The 27,143-nt window shown below is 41.5% G+C and overlaps 1 protein-coding gene across 1 annotated transcript; it reads right to left on the bottom strand.

Moving 5' to 3' along the window:
• Positions 1-1,092: 1,092 nt before the first annotated feature.
• Positions 1,093-22,436, bottom strand: gpr153 (G protein-coupled receptor 153; the record flags this gene model as incomplete). The annotated part of the gene is made up of 5 exons (XM_083674707.1): positions 1,093-1,902; positions 4,267-4,451; positions 8,264-8,453; positions 17,871-18,306; positions 22,075-22,436. 5 exons carry the CDS (start codon positions 22,434-22,436, stop codon positions 1,093-1,095), a joined length of 1,983 nt encoding a protein of 660 aa, XP_083530833.1.
• Between the last annotated feature and the right edge of the window lie 4,707 nt (positions 22,437-27,143).

Raw genomic sequence — 27,143 nt, forward strand, 5'->3', positions numbered from 1 at the left:
ATGTAGGGATAGACCAACAGCCTAGTGAGACTAAGCTACCACTATGGCTAACGTATGTGTGTATGAACATCTGTGTGTGCTGACGACTCGTACAGATCTGTAATCATAAATATCTAAAAACAGTATTTATAAGAGGAAATTAGGAAATAATCCTGTAAATTCCTCAGTTAAAGAAAGAGGAGCACACCAAACCATACATCCAATGTACCTACAACTTTCATATGTACAAGATTTATCAATCCACTCCGAACACCAACTTTCCTAGTGTTAAAGGGCCTTCTTGATCATTTCAATTAATCCTACACAACAATGTACAAGTTGTATACATTGCAGTAAGGCAATTGCTATAATCTCAATATACTGTAGGATATATCACTGTACTATACAAAACCAGAGGGCCTCAGAAGAAATAACAATGTCTAGTAGGCCTACATTTTAAAGTGATTCATAATAATTCATAAAGAATTCTCTTTTACTCCGTTTTTGTTGTGACAAAAATACAGTTTATGGCAGTTTTGGCCTCTAGTTTCTCATCTCTTTACAAATGTCTCTGGGAGTGTGATTTGAAAGACATGCACCCATAAGATAAAACCACACACCCATTTAGATAAAACACTTTACAATATCTGAGATTTTGAGTCATTAAGTGCAAAAAGTAACAAAATACCAACGTCTCCAATTCGTTCTACATTTGATAGAAAACAACACAAAACGGCAAAAAAACAAGAGTGGAATATGCATTAGACTTAAGAGATGTTTGTGTTGGTGCTGGAAAAAGCAATTAGATTGAGTCCCTATATTTTTATGGAGCTTTTGTATTCCAGAAATTGCACAACCTCTTTCAAGCGTAGACTACTCATGAAATGTGTTCAAAGGTCCAGGGTTAATAATATCTGAGTATAAGTATACCTATAGCTTTGGGAGTATAGTGGTGTACAGTAAAATAGAGTATAGCGGTACAATAAAAAAGATCAATATACCAGTATGCCATCTTTCCACCACCCCTGTACCTTGATACAGTGATGATAATAATAACAACAATAATAATAACAATTATTATTAATATTATTATTAATAATTCCTCCACTCTGTTTAGGTGGTGGACCCAATGGAATCTGAGTGAAATGTGATATATCCCGAGGACGACGCAGAAGGTGAACTTATAAAACTATTTGTGCTTCCTTTACTCTCTCCCTTAGTCAGGTGCTTTTGGTCCCCGGCCCCGTGGCCTGTCCTGCTGGGCCTGTGAGAGGAGTGATCCCCAGTCCGCTGGCTCTGCCCCGGTGGGACCAGTTCGGCTTGGCGCTTCCCCTCCCGCCGGTGCTCACGGCAGCCTTTACCTGAGCCGCAGGCCCCGGAGCTTTCTCCGCCGCTGGTCCTGTCCCGTCTGGGCGTGCCATCTGGCGTCGCGCTGCGACTACTGCACCGGCCGTGCTCCGAGAGGCGTCGCAGGGCCTGGGGCTCTCGCTCAAAGTCAGTGAGCGGGAAATGCGGGTACAAGATAATATGCTGCTCGTAAACGTCCGGGATGAGCGAGATGGTGGACGTGCGCCTCGGGCTCTTCATCGGGCTGGGCAGCGGCGTTTCGTCAATAAAGTTGATGACCTCGTCGCGGCTAAAACATTTAAAATCGTCCTCGTAGCGTTCGCCGCCGCTGGCCCGCGGCAGTTGCTTGACCGAGTGCACGCTATCCTCGGAGCGCCGGCGCTTGCGGTGCGGGTGGTTCTCCTCGTGGTAGGAGACCAGGCTGCTCCTGCGCCTCTCGTGGCGCGGCAAGCTGGAGCTGTAGTGGGGGGTCCCCATGATGTCCTCGGTAGAGCCCCAGCGATGCAGGTAGGAGGGGATCTGGCTGCTGGTCCACATGTCGGTTTCGTCGTGGGAGTATCTTCTTGTAGGGGGCACCTGGTGCAAAACACAGATGAAATAACCTCAGCACGGGTGGATCTGTTAGGCCTGTATGATATGCAATTAGTTCTGCATCAACAGCAAAACATTTTGTAAATATTTTTTACAGGTAGGCCTAAAACTAATGCAAAGTTTGACATTCAAGGTGTTGAGGATTATTCTCTAAACTAAGGGCTATTGATTAAATATTTTCTTTTTCTTCACTCAAACAGGAGTCAATGGAAACTCCTTTAAGGTAAATTAAGTTATTAAAACGTTTGTTTGATCTTCACTTATTATTGCACTAGCCTATAACATCTTAATTGTTGAATTATGGCATAAAACTCCCCAAATTGATACTCACATTCCACATTGTTCTGAGAACTATGCAAGAGAGACGTCAGCTTTTAGTATGAGAGTTTGTCAATAATGTATTAAGCACACAACCAATATCAGAGTGCCTCCTTGTGGTGGCTTTTGGTAAATGCAGAAATGAGACAGCAGACTGATACAGTAGCGTTGAGTATGAGGATTGAACAGCAGGGGGCAGCAAAGCATTAGTATTACTGAAAATGAGGAATGGCGAGGGAGGGTGGGAGCGTCCAAACTGGATGCAACATCAACATGACAATGAAAAAGGCTTTATTTAATAATTAAGCCACTTGAGAAATGCAACAGCAGTTCTTAAATGGAGGCATTACTTGCTATTGATTATGACTGATTTGTTGAAATGTATTGTAGCTCTAACCCAAATAGTAGCCATATCATGCCTATCTGTTTTGATACCATGCTTTCAATTATACAAATAAATGCATCTGTTTAATTCATAAATGAATCAATATCATCCTGATCCATACAGACTACTGATTTAATCCATACAGTTAAATGTGTTACACAAACCAATGTCAATGGATTGACAAATCAATGTGGTGAAATGATAGCTACTGTATACATCTCTGTTTCACTAACTGCTCAAATCGGCTTGATGTCATAAGAGGAAAAGCAGAATGAGTGTAACTATCAATTATCAGGATGAAATATCGACATAGGATCGAATTTGAGACTATCATTTCAATCTATAGGGCAGGCTATCATATCTTATCTATTTCATGGCTTTATGCTGATTTTTAGTCCAAGATGCTGGATAACATTGTGCCAGTTTTGCTGTTGCAATAATGTAGGCCCAGCTACCATGAACCAATTATCATGAAGAATCAATACTTTCTTGCTAAATGGAAAGGCTACACCTTCTATACAGTACTTTCTTGCTATATTAGAGTTATATTGGGTCATTGAGAGCCTAATTGGGTCATTGTTTTACAATAGAATGGGACAAAGATGACACAGTGGTGTGGTTTCTTGCAGGGGTGACGTTAAGTCTGGGTTGTGTCAGGTAAGGTTCAGTCTTAGGTTGATGTCTCCACATCCAGCCTTCAAGAGTAAGTCCATCGGCAATGACGGCAAATGTCTTTATCATCTTTCAGAACTGTTAAAGGTACATTTAGGAAGCTTAGTTATTTTTGTGAATCTCAAATGTTGTTAGTTGTATAGTTCATATGCATAATATGTCATATACGTTTCTCACCTCAAACTTTCAAACTGTCAACAAATTACCTACACCTATGTCAAGAAGAGAGGTTTCCCCTCCTCCGTCAAATAAGATAACAATGCCAATTTATGTGCAGCTTTAGGAAATTCACTATCATTTTCACTTATGTCAGTGTCACACAAATAGGTGACTTTGCCGTGGTTTGGTTGATCGTTAGCCCTTGAAGACTGCATGTTGGGAGACAAGCGTTAAGGTTAATAGGTTAAAGAGAAGCATTTCACAGCTCTACAACTGACTGGCTTGGGTGGATGTTGAATCCATCATGACTCCTTTAAGGAAGAGATTGTTGTTTTTAAAAAAATAAAAGCATTAGCAAGCATTTGCATAGGTTTAGCAGAGTGTTTCAGTCAATGATAGTTCAATGGTTGTTAGTGTTAGTTTTATGTTAGTCTTAGCACCTGCTCATAATGTTCTTGCCTTTGTATGTTAAAGTTGCGAACCTTTCAGGTTCATGTAAGACCCACATATTAGCATTGGCGATATCTCCAAAAAAGAATCTTAAATGAAAGTGAAAACTACTGATGGTCATATTTGCCAAATTTGAGCCAGAATATGCGTTTGACTCAAAATATATATATATATTTTTTTCAAAATATCATGTCTAGATGTATAAAATATTACTGTTCAAATAAATGTAAAATGATTCCAGCAAGATCAAACAAGACTAGATACTGTGTAATAGGTCTAAAGGGTCATTTCACCATGCACATAGTCTCTCACTGAAAATAGATCCATTTATGAAGTAAAAAAAAAACAAATCAATAGAAATATACCTGCAAATACTGCATTTTATCTTCCTGTAGTTCCCTCAATGGATACCCTTGTGGGACCCCCCTTTCTAAGGTTGAGAATTCGTACTTGGCAATACGGTCTACCGTCATGATTTCAGCCGCGGAGCTATAGTCATACGGTCTGTCATATATTAAGTCGGCATGAATTCCTCCATCTTGGCTGTTTTCTGCAAACGCAGAAAAGCATACGCGTCAGGATTAAAGACCAACGTACTCAAATACACAGACAGACAGACAGACAGACGAATAGATAAAAGAGACAAGTTCAATCTTTCTCTTGTTTTGTTTGTGTGGGTCCACTTGTGTGGGAAAATGTAGAAAGTTATAAGGATAAAAAAAGGTAGTCACTTAGTTTAAGGGGTGCATTTGGGGGGACGGGGGGAATCACTTACTGAAAATCATGACCGTGGGCAAGTAACTATCGAATAGAAGAAAAAGCTGCTTCTAAATTTCTAAGTGACCCTGTCCAGAAATTACATTATAAGTATTTAAAACACCAGGTGGGAATCATATACAGCAAATCATGACAATAATTCAAGAGTAATCATTTTACATATAACTTGTCAAGCATATCTGTGATCAAAATAATTGTATTACATTAAATTAGAGATCAATTAGAGATCAATTAGAGATGAAATTGGAGATTAATTGGACATCAATACGATGGGTGTAAAATGCTGATCTTAAGGCAAATGTTATTACATTAGAGATTCATTAGATATCAATTAGAGATCAAATTGGAGAACAATTAGAGATCAATTGGAGATGGGTGTAAAATGCTGATCTTAAAGCAAATAGGCCAGTAGGATGGAGGATGAGATTAGCTATTAGCACAGGCAGCTTAGCATGCAGGTCAGTAGCTTTGGAAACAGGAAAACAACCCTTATACATACAACTGAGCTGTGTTATACAAGGCAAGCCCTCTGAAAAGAAGCAGAGAACTGGCAACATTAAAATCACACAAAAATATACTGTCCTATGCTATATTGTTTTTTGACTAATGCTAAACAATCAACAGCGATCCATGTATAGGAAGGGAGGGTATCAAAAGGTTTGGGGGGTTAGAAAGAGGGGAGAGAAGGGTATCAGGTGGAGTTTAAACAATGGCATTGCAAGAAGTGCACAGTGTTATTTTCAATTTGCATATATTTAATTAACATTGATATTTCTTATTTTTATTTGTAGTATCAAATGGTTTTTAACTTGAAGCAGCTATCAGCGATCCTAATATGCCTCAGTGGCCACTTCATGAATTACAACAACAGCATGTTCAAACCACAACAAAGCCTTTTTTTTCTGTGCATGCTATTTGATTTTGCTGCTGAGAGGGGATGGTGGTGAAGCATGACTAGAAGATTGCGAGCTGAAACAAGCTAGCTAGCTTACTGCAGATGTCCAAGGTTTTTAAAAGGACTTATTTCTCTCTCAGACAGTTGTTGTTAACAGCAGGAAAATGCTCACTGAACAGATTATCTATCTTGTGCTACTTTGAATTCTCAATAAATTACCCAAAATGGGTTGCCACTGCTTGTCATGTTGGGATAAATGAGTATTTTACGGCATTGTGAATGCTGTCACAATTGTGGATTGAGGAGTTCTGAACATATTTGCTAGAGAAATGACTTGCCCATTGATGACTACAGTAAGATATGGTTGTATCCTGTTATAATGAGTATACTGTATATTTTGTGCACGATGTAGCCTAAAATGAACTTTCAACCAGCCCAACCCCTCAACTTCCAAAATAATGGACAATGTTGTGATGGATGCGGAAATCGCTGATAGCTGCTTTTATCCATCATAAGGTAGGAGCTATTATATGAATATCATGTGACCAAAACTTGTGAAATGTTTTCTTATTGGATCACTCTGCAATTGATGTTACTGCTTATGGGTGTGATTGCTCACCACCAACCTAGAAAATACTTGTTGGTGGACAGTAGTCAGTGCAAAAGGCACTTTAATTGTAATGCTCCATTGTTGTCTGAGTACAACAGTGTCTCTTTATATTCCTGTACTGACTTTGGGCTGAGTCCTAACTTTGGAAAGGCACAAATATCGATTTGATTAGATTATTGTGTCAATCATAAATCAATAAATATTTCAATTCAAGATTGGGCCCAATATGACTAGAATATGACCATCATGCTGACTTAGTTTGAAGTGCTTTCATCTCTAGTTCCAATTCCTCTTATATTGGATTGGGTTATAATATTCATAAGTCCTTTCTATTTATTTCAGCTCCTTTTTTCTCTGTGTTCTAGAGGAAGATTGAATGCGTTCAAGTGAAACAAAAGTAAAATGCTGTAGGGGGAGTATGTGCTTTTCCAGCAGTATCCACAAATGGTTTTTTATGTTACCACTCCTGTAGCAGAGCTTGAGATGTAGTAACTAACACTAAGACCAGAAAAAATTACTGTTGGTCAGATGCAGCTATAAGCACAATTTTTCTATGGACACTTTTGTTTGGTCACTTTCTCTCTCCATGATGAGAAAAAGGTCACATGATAGGTCACATGATAAATTCGACCACTTATCAAATCACAAAAGAATCCCAGATGGCTACAAATGACCAAATCAAAGCTACAATTATTGAGTATTAAAACAAGGCTAATAAGCGTGAATGTTTCATTTGCTATTATTAATAGATGTGGACAAATAGCTAACACTGGATCAAAAGGGGGTCTTTAGCTGAGTGGAATAGGTCTCTCCAAGCCTTCTCCTGGAGATCTCCTAGGTTTGCTGATTTCTACCACAGTTGATTTAGAATCTTATATGCTGGTAAAGTGAATGCATGATAATCAAAGAATACCATGACAACGAAGCTGTCTGGAGACATTCATAGCAAGTTTGTATTGGAAGCTCCATAGGAGGTATTTTAGCAATTTTTAGTGTGATAGAATATTTTTATTTCATATTTGAGACAAGTTAAGTGGCTAACGTGACCAGTCACTAATATAGCTGAACATTTTTGAAAATAAATCTTCTAACCTGCAGACTTTTTCACACAGTCTCTGTTTCGGTGATGATTGGGAAAGCGAGGGATCAAGTTTGACAGCCAAATATCAGCATTACCATGTCAGTGTTACAGCCCTGCACATTTTTTGGGTGTCTCCAGTGGTGTTCCACTTTACCAGCGTATTGAGAAGTTCAATTTATGAACTTGGACAGATTATCAGAAAACGTGGGTACCCCCAGTCTGATCAGATCCAGGACTTCAGGAATCCCTGGTCAGACGAGGGGCACCCTGGCGTCATGAATCTCAAATCCAATTTACTCTCAATTCACTTCTACCAATCAACCCAAGGCCGGGGCCATACAGCAATAACCAGAGACCAAGACCTGAGGCAGCTATCCAAGGCCAGGGTTCTAACCTCTGCTCTAACTTGTGCCCTACCCTCCCACCTACCCCTCTTCTCTCCCGCTTCCCTGGAACCTCCACTCCTCCCTCACCTCGGTTAGTTATCACCAAAGTCTTTCCTTGATTCCTCGTGTCTTTTATCCTTGCCCCTTTCGCAAAACTCATTGGAGGAGATTGGTTGGGGTCCCAAGGAGATGAAGTTTCGTCGCATCGGCTTGCTGGAGCTGGCAACTTAATTCAATCATGAGGGCCTGTACCTGTTCGGATGCGGACTGCCATGTTTGGAGTTTTCCTCCGCGGCTTCGGGTATAACGTATGGATATCAAGCTGCCTTTAGGAGATTTTGGCGTGCCGGAACTCTACAATGATGGAGAGTACATGGATACTTTCAAATCTAGGTATAGGCACTCATGGTTGAATTAAGTCGCCAGTTCAGACAAGCCAATTTCCTTGGGATATGGGGTTTGTGTCGTAGCTAGGGTCCCCCCTTGTTAGACCTTGTGTCTCCACCGATGCATTTTGAGAGAGAGGTGAGGACAGATGATCCAAGGAATCATGGAAAGACATTTAAGATTCAAACCACGAGAGGGACAAAGGGAGAAGGAGACGGGAGCTTACCTTCGTCCACGTCGTCGTTGGACATGATGGCCACGCACTTCTCCCAGACCATGCGCACGTCAGCGCGGTACCGGTCACACGCCCACAGGAACATGGGCAGCAGGATGGACTGGGCGATGGAGCACCACAGGACGCACAGCACCATCCAGTTGTAGGAGCGGTCATACTTCAGACTGGCAAAGCTCACCACCTGGAGGATTGTGTGGGGGGGGGTTACACAGCATGAGTTAATTGGACAAGCGGGAGTAATGAGACCTAGGCTATAGTGAAAGGCTGTGTTAGGATTCCCTTCTGAAATGAAGGAACCTTCCTTCCTAGCTAGTTGAACTTACTGACTGGTAGCCATAATAAGGACCGTTCTAATTGTACAAGGAATAAATGAAGGGAGCTTCAAAAGTCCTTTCCTACCACCTTTTACAGAGACTGCTTAGACGCAACTTTTGTGGAAACATTCGGGGAAATTTGCCCCATAATTCATTGCTCCGATAATTACATATTTTTATAGGTTTAGGTCTGTGATACATTTCTTAACTCAGTTATGGTGCCCTTTGTAAGTAAGGGGACAGTGAAGCATTTGTCCTTCATTTGGCTCTACACTCCAAAGTTTGGATTTGAAATGAAACAATTACTATGAGGTTAAAGTAGATATTATGAGCTTTTAGTTGATGGTATTTGTGTACATATTGGTTTCACCATTCAGAAATGTCAACACTTTTTATGCATAGTCTCCCAATTTCAGGGTACCCAAAAAAGATGGGAGAATTGGCTTGACAGGTGTTTCTGGTTCAACAGGTGTGTTCCGTCACATCATTTGTGCAGTCATAAGAGAGCTCTCAATGTCTTTTATTGATTCTAGGCTTTATGTTTGCCTAGTCTGCTATTGGTGTCTGTCAACATGAGAACCAAAGAGACATCAATGAAAGCAAGGGAAGCCATTATGAGGCTGAAATATCAAAACAATCTATCAGAAACATAACCAAAACCTTAAACTTACCAAAATCAACAGTTTGGAACATTATTAAAAAGGAAAGAAAGCAACGATGAGCTCAGAAATCGCAAATGATGGAAAACTTCAACAGTGGATGACTGAAGAATGCTCACAATGATTAAGAAAAACCTCAAACTGTCCCAAAGAACAGAAACACTTTGCAGGAGGTAGGTGTGAATGTGTCAGAATTATCATTTGCAGAAGACTTCACCACTAGTTAGCCGCAAAAAGAGGATGGCCAGGTTACAGTTTGCTAAAAAGTACCTAAAAGAGCCTGCAGGGTTCTGGAAAATGGTCTTGTGGACAGATGAGAGAAACATGAACATGTACCAATGTGATGGCAAGAGTGAAGTGTGGAAAAAAACAGGAATTGCCCAATGTCCACAGCATACCACCTCATGTGTGAAATATGTATGTCTTCCACTGGAACTGACTCACTTCTCTTCATTGATGATGTAACTGCTGACGGCAGGATGAATTCTGAAGTGTACAGAGACTTTTCAGATCTTGTCAGCCCAAGTACAAGCAAATGCCTCCAAACTCATTGGATGGCGCTTCATCATCGAGCAGGACAATGACCCGAAACATACTGCCATAGAAACAAGTTTTTCAGGGCCAAAAAGTGGAAAGTTGGTGACTGGTCAAGTCAATCTCCAGATTTAAATCCTATTGAACATGCATTTCATTTGCTGAAGGGGAGACTTAAGGCAAGACGTCCTCAAAACAACAACAACTGAAGATTGCTGCAGTACAGGCCTGGCAGAGCATCACCAGAGAAGATACCCAGCATCTGGTGGGGTCAATTGGTCACAAACTTTAGGCAGTTATTGCATGCAAAGAATTGTCAACCAAATACTAAACATGAGTGCTTAATTTAGACATTTGATAAATTTGTCCCACCACTTTTGGTGGCCTAAAATAAGGGGACTTATTTGTCTTATATGTCTAAAATGTGTTATAATTTCTGAATGGTGAAACCAATATGTGCACAAATATCATCAAATAAAAGCTCTACTTTAACCTAATTGTTTGGTTTAAAACATTTGATGTTTGATTCCAAACATTCGGAGTGTAGAGCCAAAAGAAGAACAATGTTCACTGTCCTATTACTGTGCTGTCATTAGTAAGTTTGGTGAAGTAATAAATCCCGAAAAATGTTGCTTCACGTGACATCGGAGTGAACAAGGATAGTCGGGTTAATTCAGTGCTGCTTTTTCCCTGCCACTTCTCCCATCCTTACCTTGAACTATTTGACGTTTTCAAAAAGAGCACATACTATTACTCACTATTGGTCAGGCTACACTGTGAGAAGGAATACTGTATGTTGACTACGCTGTTGTGGGCTGGAATCAATGAAACCCAAAAATGCAGTAGAAGAACACGAGACAACAACGTGTCCATATACACTTACTACCGTACCATTTTTGATAATGTAACAACTGAATGAGTTGAAATAAAAAGAACCATGTAAAAAATTATTATGTAAAACAGTGCTTATCTTTCCCATTCAATTGGATTGAGGAACATACCAGATCTACACACCCAGGAACCTGGAACCTGAGCTTATCTCAAGGAAAGGTAGAGAACTTGTGCCTCAGTGGCCTCAGGCAGGTGTTGAAGTTCATTAAGACACACTTGGGAGCATGTATTGCAATGTTCAAAGTCTTCCTTTTCTTTCCACCTGGGACCATCTTGTCGTTAGACCCCTTTTGAGGTCTATATACTGTAGATCTGACAAACTTGGAACAATGGAATGAGCTATCCACGCTATTTGTTGTGAGGTCATCACTCAGATTGTGTGTTTTTACTCCATAAAAGCAATAGAGCAGTGTGTGTACGCCGTTATCTGATCAGCAAAGCAGTGTGTGTGTCTTTGGTGAATACCCTGAGCATTAGCACTGAGTGTCCTACAGGGCCTAACTCTGCCCTCGTTTACATTGGGCCCTGACACTTTAATAAAATTGATTAATCCAGCTCATTATCTCGACAGAAGGTCACCTCCCCTGGTTTCCCACCAGCAGCTTCGAGGATAATACCAATAAGCGACTTGATGAAGTCGATCAGATAACTCTCTACACTAATATACATCTTCATTAGGTTATAAACTGTACACCAGACCTGGGTTTAAATAGTGTCTAACATTTTTCAAATACTTTGAGCGTTTGGTTCAGCCTGCCTGGTGTGCACTTTTGGGACTGATACGATTACTTTAGTTGCTTTTCGACAGCAGTGCCAAAGCTTACTAGCTGCCAGCTACTGCTCAAAGACCAGTGCTTCGAGCCTAGTGAACAAGACTGTTTGAATTTACAAAGTTGGGCTTTCTAGTCCAGCCCTGTATGATCTCCAGTTTGTTTACATCCTACAGTTCATACGGTAGCAAACTATAGAGACACAAGCAACAAATCCTCTGGTTTCCCAAGAGGTTCTGGTAACTGAAGCACTTTATTTCCTCTTAACCGTGCCCTAACTCTGTTTGGCCTCATAAGGACTATGGGGGGTAAAGGAGGCTGAAAGACCAAGTTAAAAGCATCGAATAGGCCTGGAGTAAGCCCTGTTGAGACTCTGGAGTGACTGTGGAAAAGCAATGGGCCTTGGCTCGCACTGGCATGCACAGTGTAAGCCCCGCTGTGGAAAGCTGGCTAATGAGGTCTATTGTGCACTGACAACTGAACTAACAGCCAACCAAATGGGATCACCATAAGTCAACTACTGTATCTCCACAAAGGAGAGGAATATCAAGGGATTGTTATTTAACGTTTCTGACAATCTTATAGGCACAACCTGGGATTTGTTCTGTTGGTTAAATGGTAATTTCAAGGCATGATATATACAGTGCCGAGAAAAAGTATGTGAAGCCCTTTTCATTTTTTTGTATCGGAGCCTGAAATTAAAAAGCACTTAATTGTGTTTTTTCCCCAATCAATTCAGACAACATTTCGAGTCTCCCTTCAGATTTTCAACTTGGTTTATGTTTTAACTGGGACACTCACGGTCATTCACGCTCTCTGTGTTGGTTCAGGATTTTTCAACATAGAGGGTTCCTTACCTTGAAAGTAGACTATGGGCCAGATTTGTTTAAATAGCCACTACTAACTTCAATTAACTTTAGCCACCACTAACAAAAAACAATGAGTGTGATGGGACTAAAAAAAAAATAGTTCAACATTTGTGGCTACAATCACCTCAATACAACAGATACAACGGATCACTGTACATTTGAAATCTATTGAGGGTCGTTATAGCATGTAGTTAACCTAGAAAAGTCTATTTCTCTGGAAAGGTCTATAGACATAAAAGGGCTGATTGGGGATATATCTGTCCATGCATTTAAATAGCTCATTACTCCAGGTCGAAAGGCAGCGGCAGGAGATTTGTTGTGCTCCAGTCACCTAACTGCAAATATGATCCCCTTTAATCATTTCAATGCTTACTGTGACACACACACTTCGAGTCACCAAGGTTACGTGTGTGGGTAAATGATATAGGTGAGAGAGGCACCAAGGTTAAGTGTGTGGGTAAATGATATAGGTGAGAGAGGCACCAAGGTTAAGTGTGTGGGTAAATGATATAGGTGAGAGAGGCACCAAGGTTACGTGTGTGGGTAAATGATATAGGTGAGAGAGGCACCAAGGTTAAGTGTGTGGGTAAATGATATAGGTGAGAGAGGCACCAAGGTTACGTGTGTGGGTAAATGATATAGGTGAGAGAGGCACCACTCACTGTGAGGCTTTGACACAGAGCGAGACGTTAAGAAATACAGATAACTCAAATGCTAAAGAGGCAATTAGGCTGTTGATATTTATACACTTTGAACTGAATTTGTGTTTGTGTGTGTGTGTGTGTGTGTGTGTGTGTGTGTGTGTGTGTGTGTGCGTAAGCACAGGTCAAAGGAGTGGAATGGGTGTCAATGTGTGTGTATGATATATGGACCTACTGTGCCATGAGGGTTGAAAATGGTGAGTAGCATCATCCAAGGTCACCTCAGCTAATCGTGGGGTTCTAACAAAGTGTTCATGAAATTGTCCAGAGCCACTGTAATAAATCAATGGGTCAGAGCAAAGAGTATGCCCACTCTTATTGATTTCACACAGCTGGACATGGGCAACTGGTTTACACACATTAACACTGCCACTGTCTCTATCTCTTCCTCTCTCTCAGAAGGGAAGGGACACTGTTAATAATAAATTGAAAGAGGAACAGTTCAAATTCCATGATAAACGTGAATAAGCAATATGTATCTAAGATTTGGGTTCGCAAGTGTGGCTGTAATTTGAGTCAAACCACACACACACACACACACACACACACACACACACACACACACGCACGTACGCATACAATTAAGCCTGATTGACCTGTTCATTGATTAGTGACCAGAAATTATATCGCTTGACCGCTCCATAGTCAGAAGTGTAATTAACTGTTTCTGTAATGGACTGGTGACCATAATAGCACTGGTTTAAGTCCAAAGTGGAAATTACTGATGACATGCCCTTTGCTAATCAGCAAAACATATATTAATGTGAATAGAATACGCAAGGCAAAGCATTTGGTAACACTTTGACACTTTATACCACTCTGACAGGTACAATTCATTTTTACTTCTAAGCATGTATGAGCCTCTGCAATGTTTTATCAATACTTTTATTAGTGATATCTATGTTATCTTATATCTTCCTTTATATCATTATTGTGATAATTTTTTCTAATTATAGTGATATGGATATTTTTCCATATCGGTTAGACTTACTGCTGACTCTGAGGACACCTTATTATACGCACCCATGTGCCTTCTTGGGTCCTTGTATGGCTGCCACCACCAGTCCAGATGACATGGGGAAGCCAGAACACATCTAGGGCAACTTCAAGGCCAGCTTCTAGCTCAGCAACACAGACCGAGTCTGCATGGCAACCCAAGACCCGACTTACTGAAAAATGGATGAGAACCTGACAAGTAGTGGAGCTGGCAAGCCGAATACTGAGGAGAGGAATATAGCTCCTATACGCCCCCAACCACTCACTTAAAAGTTTTCCCTGGAAAGAAAAGAGACAGGAGCCTCTCTCCTCCAGCAAAAGCACCAGGTCTGTGGCCTCTATCTCTACCAACAAGCCTGGGTGAAATTGGACTCCTCACACACTGTTGGTAATAGTTTGTCATTTCTGTGCTGTTATGAATGTTTCTCCCTCTGGTCTCCTCAGCTGCAGTAGGCCACCGGAAATCATTAAAATCAGTGAGGCAAGACAGTGCATTCATCCTATAGTATGTTGTTCCACTGTATAATTACCCAGTCTGGATGTGTCTGTGGACAGTATAAAAAAAAGACAAAAACAGAAAAAAAAGGCTAAAACCTGGGCCATTATGCATACTCCACACTAGACTAACCATGAATATGGATTATGTGCCAGTCAACTGCGGCTAATCAAATTACATTTGAACTGCAGCTGCTAACCAATGCGATTTGCATAAATTCAGATTTTGGGCTAGTCAGTGGAGGATTTGGCCAGGGCTACCAGGGGCCCATGTGCCAGAGTCAGACATTTCAGTTGAAAAGATACGAACGTGAGTCATGTCCCCTCTGCTAAGTAGACGTGCACCTTTGTAGCTGTGAGCGAATAGTGAATACCCTAAAAAGGAGATGTTGTTGCTTCCCACTCCCACACCACTGATGTTGACTGAATTCAAGGTCATTACTAACCAATGAGAAAGACTAAATTGACAGGCTACGCTAATATATACCGCTAACACACCACAAGAAGGACATGACACAGGAAATTTGTCATAGAGCGTAGCCTCATAAACAGACATATCTCCTATGAAGGACCAGTTATAAGGTCTGCCAAACACCTTCATTAGCCATACGCTATGCCGAAAACACATTGCCGTGAGATGTAAACAACCATTGATTATCATAATTACTTCACTTGCAATGCTGTACTCTGCTGGGTAGAGCAGCCTTCTACAGACTCAGGCTGAGAGAACGAGAGGGGGGAGAATCCCGCCACCCCCCTCCCCCCTGTGATGTTTGGGAGCATCTTTTGAAGGGCACTGGAGCAAAGAGACTGTGTGACACACACACACACGCACACGCACACAGGCATGGACGCACGCACACACACACACACACTCCCCACCTCCCTCCCTCCCTCTCAGCGTGACCTACTTACAGAGCTGGGAAACGTTAAAGTTCATTTAAATAATAAAGTAGTGTTATAGGAGCCTCTACGGGGAACATTGGTATGCGAGTGTAGAATGGTGACGACATCTTCTTTACCCTTTTTGTATTAATTTCACACTGGCCCACTATAAGCATGCTCCCATGTCTTGAGAGGTAGAACCTACAGTGTTTGGATTTGTGTGAACTCATGCTGACTCAAGTGCTTCCTCATCCTTCCCATTCACTCCTCCTCCCCTCTCCATGCACACAAAGGCAGACAGAGCTCTGGGTGATGTCAGAGAAATGGTCGTCACCACTGCACTGGGTGTACAGTACGCAGCATGAACATTTAGGGAGACGCACCACCTCAGCAACATGCTACAGGACCTCCAGGTCTAACAAAGTGAGGGGAACAGGGCTATAGTTTAAGTACGATGAGATTAAAATACGATGAGACAAGTATCTGTAACCTAGGTTGTCACTGCCCGCTAAATCATAAATGACTCCATCAATGTTTCAATCTCCAGTTGACATGCCACAGTGTATTTCTGTGGGAGCCTCTGAATACTTGTGTGTGTAAAAGTGTCCTGTGTTACGTGGCATTTAGGCTTGTGTGTTTTTTCATATTACCTCACAATAGCGAATGGCGATGTTAAAGGTACACTGAATTGCTTGCGCACTCTTTTTACTGGGAATTGCAATGACAATTCAGAATAGTGTCTTCTCCTCTCTCCCTCCCCTTGCTCAATTCAAACTACTTTTAACTGAAACTGAATTTGTCAATCATGTTCATGTTTTAATCCAGCGAATGTCTTAGTTACATGACCTTGAAACTAGCAAAGGACTTGTGTGGTTGAAATGAAGTAAATAAAATAAAAGTAAATAAAATTAAAATAAATAAGCCAACCAGCGGAGACACTCCGCTGAAGTTTTAAACAAATTCTCTCATTCCCCAAACAACACTCAAACAAGGCTGTAATTTCAAACAGGACTAGGAAAAATCACCAGAATACATGTTACAGACTTATTTGCAGACAAAGGCTTCCATTGCTTGCGGCTCCCTGGCAGTACAGGAGGTAAACAATAAGCCTGACACATGCAAGTCGAAGGTTACACACCCACAGCTAGTGGTCGATGCCCAGAAACGTCCCGAACATTTTTGAAAAGCAAATTCAGGCAGACGGACAGGGTCTTGGCAGGTGTACGCACTGTCACAGACTACCAACGCATCATAAGTAATAATTCAGCATGGTTATTTAGTGACATTGTAAAGGGGAAAAAGCTACATATTGCACCTTTAAACTATAGTACACCAAATCTCTATTTCAGTTCTTTAGACTACCTAACATAAATACACCAACCTTTCTGAAGCTATAGGTGACACCAACCTTTCTGAAGCTATAGGTGACAAATGTTGTATCCCACTCCACAATGTTTTGGATGTAGTATACCAGTTCCTCCTTTAGACAGATGTTTCAGCCACTCCAACAGCCCAGCGCCAACTAGATGTTTACACTGCCATCTGGTCACCCTGGCACTTTTTTTGGTAAACAGCTGACGGATGGGAGCTATGGATGCCAGGACTGATCATCCAAGACAATTATAGTTTCAACCATGTTTTGAAGTACGACAATTGAACTAAGCTAATGAGGCATTTATAAGTTATGTTCTCCAAGTATCATTAATTGCAAAATTAAAACACACTCCGATAGTGTTATAGCTGTCACCAGTCAATTCAGGAGCAAAATTCACTTACATGAGATGACTGCAATATTATAAGTGGAGTTTTAGGTTCCTAAACAGCACAAACATGTGATGCATGCACTCTGCAGTATTTCAAACTCACTTTCCATCAACAATATTAAATTCTAAAAAGTTATTTTGGGAAAATGTGCACACTGTGAGACTGTGGGACCATACATTGGTATCCTACTTAGAGCTGCTACTTACAATGTGCATATCACAATTACAAACTGCCAATGAACTATTTAATACTGTTGAAACTAATTTGTAACTTTCATGTTTCTTATGAAACAAATACACTAACACCAAAGACCATCTGAAAGTAGCAAGAGTCTGTATTAGACACATTGACGACTATGAAACTAAACAATTCCCATGAATAAACTAAGTATTAGTTGCACTACAAATGATGGGTTGTTCTTTTGAGTGTGAATGCCCCCCCTGCTTGTTGTTTAACCTGCAAATTTAGCTGACGGCAATATTGACAGGTCCAATGTAGGTATATAGAGGGCTGTGGATAGGTCAATTACCAATTATCACTGGGATTAAGCTACATTTTATTCAGATTTGTCAATGATTTAATCGTTTTTTTCTTTGCTATATAATCAATTAGAGTGCCATGCAAAACCAAGGTCACCCAACCTCTGACCACATGATACCACTATACATCCAGTACATTGTTCAGCACGTTCAGCCCAAATGAGGTCAACCTTACACTCACCAGGATGGGGAACCCCGTGAGGAAGTCGTAGATGAAGACGATGCCACTGATCAGGTAGGTGATCTGCAGTGAGGTCTTGAGGGGCTCCGAGCCGTCGATGGACGAGCGCCGCTTCCCCTGGGCATCCTCCACCACGATGGTGGGCACGTTGAACTTGTTCTTGTCCGCCTTGTGGCGTCCTGCCTGGACAGAGAAGGTCTGGAACAGGGCGATGCCGATGCAGATGACTCCCATGGCCACGCTGCCTCCGATCAGCAGCAGGAAGCACACGCCGAAGCCCAGGCCGATCTCCGTCACAATGAAGCGGCAGTCGGCATCCGAGTAGAAGCGCTCCATGGTGTCGTGCCAGCCCACGGCGGGCAGCGTGGACAAGATGAAGGACACCATCCAGATACCCATCACCGTATGCACCGCCTGTTTCTTGGTGTTACTCAGCCTGGAAAAGGAGAGAATTTTTTTTTAAAGGGTTGAAGGCTGAATGAAATATACTACTATATATACTGAAACCTTTAAAATGTATTTTTTGAGTGCTGACCAGCTCCACACTTTTGTAAACTCTATCTTGCCAACCAGAGGATAGTGAAGCCTTTCAGATCTACTAAAAGGTGTCACAGGGTAAGAGCTAAGGGGTGAATAGAGACTGGGAAAATGATGTTCTCTCAAATCTACATACAGTACTAGACATTTAACAGTAATATTTTACAATCATTCTATAAATGTAATCATTTAAATGGGTGAAGCGCTTGAGGAAATCAATTGTTTGTTGATAGCCCATATCACCCTAATGCCCTTTGGTCTATTTGTCTCTTCGCTCGATTTCACCACGTGAGCAGTGTTTCCTATTACCTCAAAGTAATTGTTATGGCCAAGCAATTTGCTGAAATGTGTTTGTGTCCCCTGGCAGTTTGTGTTTTCTATGTGCACAGCACACATCTAAGGAGACTGCAGGCGGTAGTGGCCTTTTCTTTCTCAGATGTCTACGCGAGCAGACAAGGGCTTCACCTGAGCTAAGACGCTACAACGTTTGCAGAGGAGAGCATCATTTGCCATGTTGAGCAGCATAAAACTAAGAGTCATTGTGTTGAGAGTGAAATCTCAGACATCAATGTAATGAATGTAGACCAAGGCAGAGGACTCAATCGCACGACTTGGGACAAAAGCTTAATCCAAAGGAATAATCCTTTAATTCCAAAAAAGGGTTCGGTACACAGGTAGACAATTCGTAGAGAGGCAGATATCCAAAAAGGGGTAGGCAAGGCAAGGTATGGTACATGGGTAGACAGTCATACAGGAGGCGAATAATCCAACAGGGAAAAGGCAAAAGGCAAACTCGGAAAAACTAACAAGGATCAAAAACCAGGAAGACAAGAAATCACTTAGAAAATCGATGGGATGTTTTGACACTAAGGCACCAAGACAAATTAGCAATGAGACAGGGGACACACAGACTAAATACACAGGGAATGATGATGAGGAACAGGTGAATCCAATCAGGGCGGGGTAGACGATCACACAGGTGGGAAACACACAAGGGCAGGTAGTGAAGTGTCTGGAACGACAGATAAGGTGAGAGACACCAAAATAAATAGGGAACAATAAATGAATAACATGAAACACAGACAAACAAACTAACAAACAAGACGAGACGTAACAATCATGGATGTGTGTTGAGAGAGACAATCTGAGATATCATGGATGTGTGTTACAAAGACCATGAATGAGGCAGTTTTTTTTTGGACTGTCCAAAAGGGGTTTTGGCGGGAAACCCAAGTGGTCTCTCCCAAGCGAATTCAACCAAGCAAGAGCCAGACTTGCCCATCCACCATCCTCCCCTCTCACCATCATTCACATCGTATCCTATTCACTTAGTCGATAGAGACTTCCGCTAATCCTCCTTACACAGAGAACAAGACAAACCTAACAGAATGTATCCATAATATATAAGGTTGACTTATTACGATGTATGCACAGGGCAATGGGAACAACACATAGGAAGCAACTCTGGCCTTCATGTTTGCATTCTGGCTTTGTGCAAAGAACTAGGTCTCGTTGTTGCTGCGAGTCATAACGCTAGCCTTTCCTGATAGTGCCTGAGGTGAGAACGAGAGAGATTTACGTCATCAGGCTGCTTGAATCTATTACTAGAGAAAAAGAGAGAGGAAAAACATCCTGAGAGATTGTGAACACTGGCTGATGAGAACAGATGTTGAAGCATTTGTTTCCCGTACAGGGGCAGATTTTATCATTGAAGTCTGAGTGTGTGCTCACATCAGGGGAAGGAGGCAGTTCATTCAGAAGGGAAAATGGGTCAGAAGAAAGATGAATAGAGGTTACATACAGAATAAGCCAAGCTGTCATAATATCACATTCTTAAAAGAGAGAAAAAATACTTGGGTCTTGTAAAAGGATGAAAAAATGTACAGACTCATGCTCTAGAATGAATAGAACAAAATGTGTTAAAAACAAACCGAAAAACATTACACAGCGAACAGACAGCAAAAGAAAGAAAGTAAAGAGGAACGAAAGAAAGAAAGAAAGAAAGAAAGAAAGAAAGAAAGAAAGAAAGAAAGAAAAAGGATTTGTAGGATTGTTTATTTGGTGTATATATATATATTTGGTGTATATATATATATATATATATATATATGAGAGAGAGAGAGAGAGAGAGAGAGAGTGCAAGGGAATTTGTATGCAAACTCACAGCCATTTTAGATTGTTGTTTGGACATAACATCTTCAGCTGCACTCAAATTACATGAGGTAAAGATATTTGAAGACACTTTGTTGGGTGAAATTATTTATAATTGTCTTTTTTTGGCCAACTGCATGTCTTTGTTGAGCTGGAAATTACCTAGTTAACTCTGTGGACATGACAATAGGATGTGGAAAAAGTTGTCATGCATGAGGGAGGCTGTTTAGAGAATGCGAATACATACACTATTTGAGTCATCCATCTTCTTTTTATCCACAATAGTTTCCATAACATTCACATCTAGCTGATGTTGTTTCTCTATTGGAAAGCTGTTGAAATAATCTCTAAAATATTGATGCCATTGTATCACTCAAATGATTACTTGGGCACAAGAGTTTTGTGAAAACAAACTGCTATTTTGTGTACACTTGCTATTGCCATTATCTTGCTCTAGAAATGCATTCATCTGCAAATTATTGTTCTGGGCTTCATGACTAAAATGAAGTAGATCTGCATAGCCATAAATAACACTCAGAAATAACACTGAAACCTCCTAAAAACACGCTGCGATGTTACTTTTAATGTCACATGTGAACAGTAGAGACAATCTTTACTGAGGGACACAGTAAAGCTAAAATGGTAAAGAGCCACTGAGGAGGCTATAGATAGTTATGGACTTTGTTCCTAATTGATTGTTCTCATGTTGTTCAGTGAGCGCCAACATGCATTATATTACTTCCACTTGTTGTGGAAGCCAGATGGAGCTAGAACTGGAGCTGGAGCAGCGAATGCAAGCCACACACATGGGATTACCATGATAACCTTACAAACAGATGTGGCCCGAGCAGAGAGATTTCACAGGCAATGCATGACTGGCGCTCTCTGTCCCTCTCAAACCAATGAATTGGAGTGAATAAACTGGGAATCAGACCTGAAATGAGGCACAGTCAGAGCGGACTAGTCTGTCTAGAAATGGGATTTTGTGAGTCATATTTTGCCAAATTGCTTTCATGTTGCCATACTAGTGAGCAGTTTGGCGGGAGGCTGCATTGATACAGTCGGCCAAATGAACAGGCAATCTGAACAAATGTTTAATTAACATACAGTATACGCCTCAGGGGGGGGTGTATAACACACTTTGTATTTTGATAAAGGCTTGGTGCATTTTTTTAAGTGAATTGCAAATTTACAGACATTTCAGAGTTCTGAATGACCTCCATTCCTGAGGTGTTTTTTTTTTTATCTCGAAGGTACTTCAAAACTGTTATGGCTGCTTATCTAAGGCTTTCACAGTTCAAAAGGCTCGCTATTAGACTCAGAATGGGGTCGGCTGTGTAAGCAATATGCAATAATAGTCGGAGAATGAGGGGGAATTTAAACACCTTCTTCCCTCCATCTGTAGAAACTATACTGAGTTGACATGAACTGAACACAGATGGACACATGACACTCCCTCATGAACTCTTGAGAGTCCACACACAGCACAAATGCAGTTGCCAGCTCTTAACCGTACCTGTAGTTGACGGGCCAGCGCACCATCCACATGCGGTGGTAGGAGAGGGAGGTGACGGAGAAGCAGGTGACCAGCGTCAGGGTGTAGAAGGTGGAGACGAACACCTTGCACAGGCCCTCGTTCCACTCGTAGCTGGAGTGCTGGCGGCGCAGCGTGATGACACAGTACATGGTGATGGGGATGGCCATGTTGAGGATGTGTGTGCCGGCCAGCGTGCAGATGAGGAACTCCAGGGGCTTCCACTTCTTCTGCTTGGCGCTGACGCTCAGGATGCCCCAGGTGTTGGCCAGGATGGACACGCCCGAGCAGACCAGCCAAGCCAGCGCGTTGGTGCTGATGACCTCATCCTTCATGGTGGTCATGGTGGAGCGCGGCGGCGGCTCCAATGCCGGCGGCGGCTGGGGGCGGGATGGCGGTGGCAGTGGTGTCGGCGGTGGCAAAAGGAGCAGGCACGGCGGAGAAGGTGGTGGTAGTGGTGGAGGCGGGCAGGAGGGCGGGGGCGCAGGTCGGGGCGGGCATCCTACCAGGGCGGGTGGGCACTCTCCACAGGATGGGCACAGGGGCCAGAGGGCATGGTGGTGGCAGGAGAGAGGGAGTAAAAAAGAAGGGCGGAGTAGGGGGAGAGACTGGGGAGGAGTGGCTGAGCTGAGCCAGTGCGCTACCAGGCCCGGAGAGGGGGGAGGAGGAGGGAGAGAGGGAAGGACAAGACGAGAGTAAGAGCAAAGAGGATGGGGAGAGGAGGAGGAGAGAATTGGAGGATAGAGATGAGAGGAAGGGGAGAGGATAGGAAGAGGGTGAGGAAGAGAGGAGAGAAGTAGAAAGGGGGGTGAGGGGGGGGGAGAGGAGGGGGGGGGGAGGAGGGGGAAAGAGAGATAGGAGGGGAGAGGAAGGATACAGGGAGAAAAATTGCATGTATTAATTTACCATAGATAAACCATCAAATTCTTAAACAACATTTCCAAAGGAACAATGAAGAGTGATATCATAAAACATTTAAGGTGACTATTGTTCAGGCGAGAGCCATCAGCTACTACTGTGGATTTGTTTCTATTTTGTTGGTCTGGTAGATTCATTGAGCTGTTATGGAAACTGACCTTATTGGGGCTTGTCCTACTACAAAACCAGACTAATTCTGTAATGTAGGCTACACCAGGCAATGTCCCATAGCTGGGCCTTCCTTAGAGAACTTCCCCATCTGGAAGAATGGAAACACTGAAAAGGACAGCCTAAATGTGTGGGTATGCTGCCAGTAACACACATGAGAGTACGATCGCCATTCAAAATGTGTTTCTTCACTCCAAATGAACTTTACTGAGGACTGTTTACTCGATGTCATGCCATACGTGACCATTATGGCAATGAGACACAGCACGATGAATCAATTAACTCCCATGTCATATAGAGCTCCTGAACACAACAATAGACAACAAGATCCACATTGCCTCTTTTCTCAGTCTGCAAGCCCATATACAGAGTTATACGATTTAGACTGTTTAAACCTTAAGCACACTTACACTCTCTCTATGTATATATCTATCTAGCTATCTATTCATCTATCCATTACCGTCTTTTAACTTAATCAACTACCAAAATAAGACTTTGCAAGCCCACAAAGTTTCTTCAGGAACATCATTTTCTAGTTCTGTGATCAAATTGCTCTGGCCATAGAAGAAATTGCCACAACACTCACATTTTCCAATATCGTTGGTTGGCTCCGAGCCGAAAATAGAGCCCCTAATCATGAACCATACAGTCGACAAGAAATATTACATCTATGTGTAACTTGTGTATTGGCTATTTGAAAAAATCGCAATAGGAAAAATTACTAGGGATTTTCGTCTTGAATCGGAAGTAAATTTACGGACTACATTTTGACAAAACCACTTCGCCCCTCTGTTACAGGAATAAAAAACACAGGCAGAACAGTATACGCAGCACAGTATAGTGTGAATGCACAGTGTATGAGTGATAGTTCCTCCATCAGAATGGATGAGAGGCTCACTCTCCAGGTTTATTATTTTGCGTGATAGACTGTTGTCATCCCACCTTCTCTCACCTCTCTCTCTCCTAGACTGCACAGACCCAGGCAGCCACCAGTGGAAGTCAGCGAACCCAATGATATCTCATTACTTATGAATAAGCTTTGTTTTGAATACTTCCATATTGAAATTGGGCCTATCCCTCCATGCGATTTATAATGACTATTGAATTCAAATTGAGGCGTTTTATCTGATGCAGGATGATGAGAAAAGTTGAGATACGAATGATGAATAAGTATGAGCATAACTACACCGGTCTAACTGTGACCAAAAGGATGTGAAGGGGGGGATAAGATCTTAAACAAGTCAATGCACCACTGTATTGATACAGTGTGCAGGGGCCACCTACAGAAATAGGTATATCCTTATATGGAAGCCCACTATCTCTCCTGCTTTAAACTTTAATTATTTTTGTTTTTTCCTCTCTCTTACAGAAAATGCATTAAAAAGTACAAAAAATAAGAATGCAGATCTCTACAGAGGATCACTCCATTTTGGACTGATTTACACTCACTACATGCTGAATACCCATGAAACCCAATCATTTCTCCTTCTCCCACAGAGAATCAAGGTGGTATTTCCAACATTATCATTATAGTGTCTACACACAACTCAATGCAGTCATCTGTATCTGTGAAATATCACATCTCTATGTTTTTGTGCACATAAATTGATGAAAATGTTGAGTTCCCATTCCTTAGAATATTGAATATGACTCTGTCTTAGAGTAGCTTCATGGAATAGCTGCAGACTTCTGGAGAACCACAGCTAAAAGGTTCCTCAGGGATTCCTGTGTTTTTTCCATGAGGATTATGATGAATATTACTAATAGCACTTTAGTGAAAAAAGGCAGTCAGTGTCATCTAACGAGTTGCAACCGAGATGCATTTCTAAACATATCAAAGCAAAATAGTGATAAGAATCAACTGTGGTCCATGGTCATAAAGTCTGTCAACAAAGCCTTGAAGGGAATCTTCTTGTTTATTCTACAGAAAGAACTATTTTCCACTGTAAAGTCACTCTTCTGAGAACATACTGTATGGACAGTTAGCCAATTTATTTTAAAGATCAAATAATGGCTGAGGCAAAAGTTCAGAATGTAAGCTTTAATTCATTCATTGTATGTTGTATTGTACTGTATTGTATTGTCTTTTCTTCAAGACAATACAATACCCCCCACCACTTCTCTCTCTCTGTATCAGTTTTCCCCGGACCAAAGTGGGCCAGTGACTTTGCCAAGTCAGTGAGGCGCCAGCCCAAGACTACAGGCCTAGCATCCTCCATGCCAAAGTCCACAAACTCAAACATAAGGCATCTGATAACATTCTGGCTTCATTAATTTTTCCACGACTCGCTTTCGCTTTGTCAATAGACTTGCATTATCAACTGCCCAGTAAACATACATGCATGTGTATATACTCACTGAACACTTTATTAGGAACACTGGTACATCTTCTCATGGTGGAGGTGGTGTAATGGTGTGCAATGTTTTCTTGGCACACTTTGGGCCCGTTAATACCAATCAATCATCGCTTGAATGCCACAGCCTATTTGAGTATTGTTGCTGACCATGTGCATCCTTTCATGGCCACAATTTACCCATCTTCTAATGGCTACTTCCAGCATGATAATGCATGTCACAAAGCAAAAATCGTCTCAAACTGGTTTCATGAACATGACAATGAGTTCAGTGTTCTTCAGTGGCCTTCCCAGTCATCGGATCTGAATCCAATAGAACACCTTTGGGATGTGGTAGAACGGGAGATTCACAGCTTGAAAGTGCACCTGAAAAATCTGCAGGAATGCAATCATGTCATCATGGACCAGAATCTCAAAGGAATGTATCCAACATCTTGTGGAATCAATGCCATGAAGAATTGAGGCTGTTTTGAGAGCAAAGGGAGGCCCTACCCAGTATTAGTATAGCATTCCTAATAAAGTGCTCAGTGAGTGTATATATCGACGGCTATGCTCCAAAAAAAAGTTGTTAACATTGCTACGGTTGAGAACACATTCTACTGCTGCCGTCAGCAGTTACATCATCAATTAAGACAAGTTAAATAGTTCTAGTTAGCCAGTTCATACCCACTCCACCATGTTTCACAGATGAGGTGTTATGCTGTAAATCTTCTTCTCCAAACCTTCCTCTTGCAATCACTATAGTACATGACAATATTCGTCTTATCTGTCCACAAGACCCTTGTCCAGACCTATGCAGTGTTTTTAGGTACTTTTTAGCAAACTGTAACCTGACCATCATGTTTTAACTAGTGGTTTGCACCCTGTAATGAATTCTCTGTAATTCGGCTGGTGACGTATTCTGCGGATAGTAATCTCTGACACAGTCACCCCTACCTCCTGGAGAGTGTTCCTGATTTGTGGGACAGTTGTTTTGAGGCTTTTCCTAATTATGGTGAGCATTCTTCAGTCATCTACTGTCTTCCTTGGCCTACCAGCCCGTTTGCGATTGCTGAGCTCCCCAGTGTTTTTTTTTCTATTTAATGATGTTCTAAACTGTTGATTTTGGCAAGCCTAAGGTTTTGGCTATGTTTCTGACATTATTTTCTTTTTTAGATTTTCAGCCTATTAATGGCTTCCTTAACTTTCATTGACACCTCTTTGGTTCTCACGTTGGCAGACACCAAAGGCAGATTCCAAAGACAAATGTAAAGTCTAGAATCAATACTAAACATTTACAGCTCTCATATGTCTGCACAAATGATATGACGGAACACACCTGACTTACCAGAAACACCTGTCAAGCCAACTGTCCTATTACTTGGTGGGGGACTATGTATTAAAATGGTTGTCATTTCTACATGAGAAATATATTAGTTTTTGAGTAAAGTACTCCTTTAAATGTTTGAGCATAACACAATCACACAACAAATAATTGGTCATAGAATGTTTGGTCTGGTCTTTGATTCTGAATGTCAACACCTACAATGATGAGATATATATCTGGCATACAAACGTACTGTCAAACAGATTGTTTGTTTCATTAAACAAATTAATGCAATGGCAGAATTG

The sequence above is a fragment of the Argentina silus genome, assembly GCF_951799395.1.
Source record: "Argentina silus genome assembly, chromosome: 8".
NCBI classification, from domain to species: Eukaryota; Metazoa; Chordata; class Actinopteri; order Argentiniformes; family Argentinidae; genus Argentina; species Argentina silus.